This window comes from Tupaia chinensis, unplaced genomic scaffold, assembly GCF_000334495.1.
Source record: "Tupaia chinensis unplaced genomic scaffold, TupChi_1.0 Scaffold145659_1, whole genome shotgun sequence".
NCBI classification, from domain to species: Eukaryota; Metazoa; Chordata; class Mammalia; order Scandentia; family Tupaiidae; genus Tupaia; species Tupaia belangeri.
Genome location: NW_006205516.1, coordinates 125,675 through 131,630, shown reverse-complemented (window position 1 = coordinate 131,630; position 5,956 = coordinate 125,675). Strand labels below are relative to the sequence as shown.

Here is a 5,956-nt window from a genome sequence, read left to right as displayed (position 1 = left end):
CGTTTTCTGTCTCTGCCTTTCTGGCTAGGGCACCCGCCCTATAGCAAAAACCCCCCCCAAAAAAAAAAAAAAAAGGATAAAAAGATGTAGCAGATGCCTGGAACGAAGCCAACAAAAGTTCAGAAACTCTTAGCTATTATTATCATTTTCTAGAACCTTTTTCTAAAACAAGTTTTAAGAAGAAAAACTACTTTTGAAGCAAACTTTACAGAATGATGTTGACATTCTTACCACTGGAGTCTGTTTCAGACTCAGAGTCACTGTCACTGTCTTCAGAATATTTCTTGTGTTTTCTTTTAGATGATTTTTTCTTTCTCCTTTTCCTGGATCTTTCTTTTGAGTGACTAGACTTCTTCTTTTTCTTTTTATCTTCTATAGAAAATACAAATAAAAAAATGAACTTCGAAAGAAGTATTTTTTGAATGTCAATTTTATCCTGTTAGAAATACTGAAAAATAATAGATGATAGGCTATTTGAATAAAAGCAAAGTCTAATGTTCAACTATTAATAAACTCATTTTTAAAGCTTCTCAATAACAAAACTCTGTATCTTAAAAATACCTTCTGAAGTAGAAGCTGAACTGGTGCTTTTCTTTGGCTCTTCATCCTCTACTGGGGTATGTTCATCAGAACTAGATTTATGGAAAATGATAAGAATTAGAAAAGTAATGCAATATGGATCACGAAGAATAATGATATGGACTTAAATTTTTTAAAACTTAATAATTTATTTATTTATTTATTTATATTATTTTTTGAAGTTGACCAGAGAAAGACAGAGAGAGAGAAGGAAAGTGAGAAAGCAAATCGCCAGGTCCAGGACTCGGACTGTGGTCAGCCGTGTGGAAGTGCAGCCGCCTTAACCACCATGCCACCTGCCGGACCCTGGACTTAACGTTGCAGTAACAGCACTGCTATCCAAGAACCACTTAAAGCCAACATGGGACAACTTTCATAAGAGTGCAATTAAAGGGTCTACTACCTTTGTTAAAATAAAATAACTTCAATTTGCCAGAAGCTTTAGAGTTTACAGAGTTTAAAGGTGCTAGTCAAACAAAGCAGCATGGGGAATTTATAGTTTCGGAAGAAACTACAGAGCAGAAGTAGAGAACAGGAACAAGGAGGAAAGATGAAAGAACTGGAACTCAGGCCAAGGGAGGTCTTCACAATTTTATTCTGAGTTTGTAATGGGTGAGCAGCAACTGTCTGCCTCTCCAGAGCAAAAAGAACCAAACAAACTGTAGTCTGAAGAGATTTCATTCTAGGGGCTGGCAGGTGACATGGTGGTTAAGGACACTGGACTCCCGCATGGCCAAATGCGGTTCGAATCCCAGATCTGGTGACTTGCTTTCTCACCTTCCCTCTCCCTCTCTCCCTCTCTCTCGCTTGGTCTCTCTCTGGTAAAATTAAAAATAAATTAAAAAATAAAGTTAAATAAAATAATTCTTAAAAAAAGATTTCATTTTATTACAGAGAATTCTGAAATAAGTATTACTAAAATTCTATGACAATTCAGAAAGGGAGTTTCCATATCATATCATCTTTTCCTCTAAAGATCATACCTGGAATAATTTAGATATTGTCTAGAAAATTATTTTTAGGATTCCTTCCAACTCTAATTCTATGAGTTCAGGTTCTTCAAGCATTTTCCAAAGGTATCTATAAAAACAAGTTTCAGATAATAATGCTTTATCACCCTGTCACAAATTACAGGTTTACCTATCAATTACATTGTCTCAACTCAAACTAGACATGGAAATAGAGGAGAAAGAAGAAGAATTTTAGGAGTAGCACCAAAGAGAAAAGAAATAAGGAAAATGAAAACGCATTGAGCCTTTAGATAGTATTGGATATAGGAAAATCAACAAAAAAAAAAAACAGTAAACAAAACCATACTGGTATATTCATTTTTTAAAAGTCCTCTAGGTGGGCTGGCCCCATAGCCTAGTGGTTAAGGGAACCAGATTCCACATGGCTGACCGTGGTTTAAATCTGGACCTCTGAGGCTTAAGAACACACTAGGCATGTGTGTATGCATACCGAAAATTCCAGCAGAATGGAGAAATGGAGAAGGGACTGCAGTGTGACCATGTGGTTAAGGGAACTGGATTCCACATGGCTGACTGTGGTTTAAATCTGGACCTCTGAGGCTTAAAAAACACAGTAGGCATGTGTGTTTGCATACCGAAAATTCCAGCAGAATGGAGAAATGGAGAAGGGACTGCAGTGTGACCATGTCCCATTGAAGGCATACTTTCTCCCTTTTTTTCTTTCCTTCTCTCTCTGGTGAGTGCATATACCCTCCAGCAATTAATAAAAAAGGATTAAAATGTTGCTAGTGGATTTTGGTATGCTATTTGTTCTGTTTAAATAGCATTGCTAATTCATGGGGTGTTAATTTCTTATTCACAGAAAGGTTTAGTTAACTTTTTTTTTTTTTTTTAGAAGTTTTCGCTATAGGGCGCATGTGCTCACCAGAAAAGGAGAGGGAGACAGAAAGAGCGAAATCACCCCCTGGGAGGGTGGCTACGCCGCAATCCCTTCTCCTCCATTCTCCTCTCGGGATCTTGGGCACGAATGCACACGCAACCGGAGTGAGTTTAAGTCACTGGGTCCAGGACTCGAACTGTAGTCGACTACATGGGAGTCCAGAGACACAGCCATTACACTAACTGCTGGTCCCATTTCTTTCTTTCTTTCTTTCTTCTTTCTTTCTTTTTCAGAAATGTTCACTATTAAGACAAATAATATATTTTATTTACAGGATTCAAATGGTAGTCAGCCACACTGGATCCAGCTCCCTTAACTACTAGGCTATGTGACCGGCCCCATGTTTTAATCCTTAGCTATGTTCCATGTCTTCAAAATGTAAGGAGTAAAAGAGCCCAAATCACAAGAAAGAATAAAAAATATGAGAGGTACTTAAAGTTCTTCATTTAACAAAAGTTTTGACAACAGAGTCAGGATTTAAACAAATGATATAACATACTTTAAAAGGATATTTTTTGACCACTTACTCTGGCTCAGGATTCTTTGGAGAAAGTCCCCATACTTCAGGAGCTCCCAATTCTCCAATCCTTTCTCTCTCGCTTAATCTCCTAGAAGATTCAGACATGTAAATTATAATTCAATGGCTGAATTGTTTTCTAAATATGTAGTCATATTCAACAGGAGTCCAGTAAGTCCTGTTTTCCCCATACATTGTAAACATGAATAAAAATGTGGTTTAAGTGTAAATCCATCCCTCAGGGTTTGATGTTCTGACAATAGTATCAAATGGTACAGACCACAGACAGCCTCAGGGCCAGGTCAGAGACAGTAGCCTGGGAGACTGCCAAGTGTCTCCTTCCGCTGAGTGCATGACAATGCTCCCAACTGCTCATTTCATCTTCTGCAATATGTGACAAAGTTTTACACTTAGAAATAAATTCATTAGTTTATATATGTTTATGAAAGGAAAAAGAAGTCTGTTTTAATTCAGTTAAAACTACTTTTTGGAAACCCCAAAAAGAATGAAGACAAAAAATATTGAACCACTAGAAAACAAAAGGAGCTCTGAGAACAGAAAGTTGATGTGACAAAAGTTGCCTTCAATGAGATTCAGAGTTTGTTCCCTCCCTGCTTACTTTTAGCTCCTTGTAAGAAAAGGAATACATTACCTATCTGCTCTTTGGAGGACACTAATTTTTTTGTTTTGTTTTGTTAAAATAATTGCCATTCTGCTGTTTCAATTTTTGCTATTACTCATAAATTGAGGAAAAAAAATCCTGAGGTTCAATTTCCAAGTTTATCTGCTTATGTCTCTATTTTTTTAAAACATCTTTATAGCATAATTGATTTCGCTTTTCAGATAAATTACTTTTTACTTCTTTATGCAGGGGAAAAGATATTATAACTACGTAGTCAGACTCAAAGGATCTCCCACTTGAAGACAAACAAGATAAAAAAGGATGTACTTTTATAACATATGTGTATAAGGGGAAGAATGCCTACCAGGCTGTAAAGAGCATGAAGTCCTGTTCTTAAACCTGTTGCCACCTGACTTCATCTGTACTATTAATATAAATGATTTACCTTCTAAATCTGCAAATGTAAATTTCATCCAAGCAGTTCAGACATCTTTTAGTGAGGACTCCCCAGTAAGAAGTCATTTGCTTTTTTTAAAAAATAATTATTTAATTTTTATCTATTCATTTATTTATTTTTAATTTGACCAGTGAGAGACAGAGATAGAGAGAAAGGGAAAGTGAGAAAGCAAGCCACCAGGTCCAGGGACTTGAACCCTGGTCGGCCATGTGGGAGTGTCCAGTGCCTTAACCACCATGACACCTGTTGGTCCCAGAAGTCATTTGCTTTTTAACCGACATAGCCTATTGATACCTTTCTGAAAAAGTAAACTTGGAGAGGCAGGTTTCCAACCTAATTTAGGATTGCTTTTGCTCCCATCAAATACTAATAGCTAATACTAAAGAATATTAATTGTATCTGGACCAGCAGTTAGCATAATGGCTATGTCACTGGACTCCCAATATAGTAGACCGTGAGTCCCTGACCTGGTGGCTTAAACTCATGTTGTGCGCGTGTGCACACACACACATGTGTGTGTGTGTGTGTGTGTGTGTGTGTGTGTGTGCCAGCCCAAGATCCTGAGAGGAGATTGGAGGAGAAGGGATTGCGGTGTGGCCATCCCACCCGGAGGGTGATTTCTTGCTTTCTGTCTGTCTCTCTCTGTCTTCCTGGCGAGCGCACACGCTCTATAGCAAAAATCCCTCTCTCTCAAAAAAAAAAAGAATATTAATTGTGTTCCAGGCATTACATTGTTAGAACCATTGTAAGAGTCTTAATACTAACTTTATCCCCTTTTTAATGATGAAAAAGAAGTTCCAAGAGGTTCAGTGACTTCCCAAAGTCACACCATTAAGTGGCAAACAAGGGCTTCAAACTCAGGCAGTCTGATTCTGGAGCTTGTCCTTTTCATTACTACACTTTATTACTTCCCAGTGCTAGAATAGTCATGAAGACAGCCCCCAACTGTCAGAACTTGAACATGCCCCTCAAGGCCTGTAACACTTGTAAATGTCTCTCTCCCTTTTTTTTTTTAACACGCAGTTAAGACTTAGGGTGCTTAACAATTTAATACTTAATAAACATTAGATATTAAGATTACACAGGAATAATTATATATCTTTTGCTTTCTATTTAAACTATGACTATTTCCCACTCCAATACTCACATAAGAGATCTGATCTCATCCTGGCATCATTTTTCACAGTCAAGATTGAGACCACCTAGTTCTCAAGACAGCCTCATCACAGCTTAGCAGATCATTATTCCTACAATCATATTGTCTAAGAGAAGGTTTTCTTCCTCTCAAATTGAAACCCTTAATTTCAAACCTTCCCAATTTCCTACAAAACATTCTACTTACGTATCCTGTTATCTCAAACCTTGTCTGCTCATTCAACAAGCAATGGTTTCATGCCTAACGAAGTGCTGGGCGGATTCTGTGACTAATAAAATAGATCCATGAGTTCAGTCGAGTGGGAAATAAAAACATGTTCACGAAGGGTAGTGACACAACCGAGTAAATGCTGTAATTCATCAGAGCTCTTGGTCACGTCCGCTAACAAGCCAGGAGGCAGAAGGGGATACGAGGAGACCAGGACACCATACAGAGACCTGAGGCTGAGTGGAAAACGTAAGGGAAGAAAAGGGAGAATACAGGGTTGCCGTGGGTGGATCGAAGGAAGGGATGAGAATGGGAGCGAGGCAGGCAGAGTGAGCGAAATGCAAATAGTCAAAAGCGGAATGAACGGTAAACCAGACTCCAAAGGCAGCTGAGCTCCTACACGAGAAGGTGCGGTCGTCTCACTCACTTCTGTCGGAGGCTCTCCTCCCGCTCCTTGTCGAGGAGGCTAGGCCACGGCTTGTCGCTACCGTAGGGGCGTGAGTAGCC

The 5,956-nt window shown here is 38.5% G+C and overlaps 1 protein-coding gene across 1 annotated transcript in view; it reads right to left on the bottom strand.

Moving 5' to 3' along the window:
• The window catches only part of NKAP (NFKB activating protein), a 27,365-nt gene that overhangs the window by 12,302 nt on the left and 9,107 nt on the right, over positions 1-5,956 (bottom strand). The window contains exons 3-6 of the mRNA XM_006168278.2: positions 5,877-5,956; positions 3,018-3,098; positions 562-632; positions 232-372 (exon numbers count right to left, since the gene is read on the bottom strand). Of these exons, the coding sequence (XP_006168340.1) occupies positions 232-372; positions 562-632; positions 3,018-3,098; positions 5,877-5,956 (373 nt within the window). The remainder of the gene's footprint in view (positions 1-231; positions 373-561; positions 633-3,017; positions 3,099-5,876) is intronic.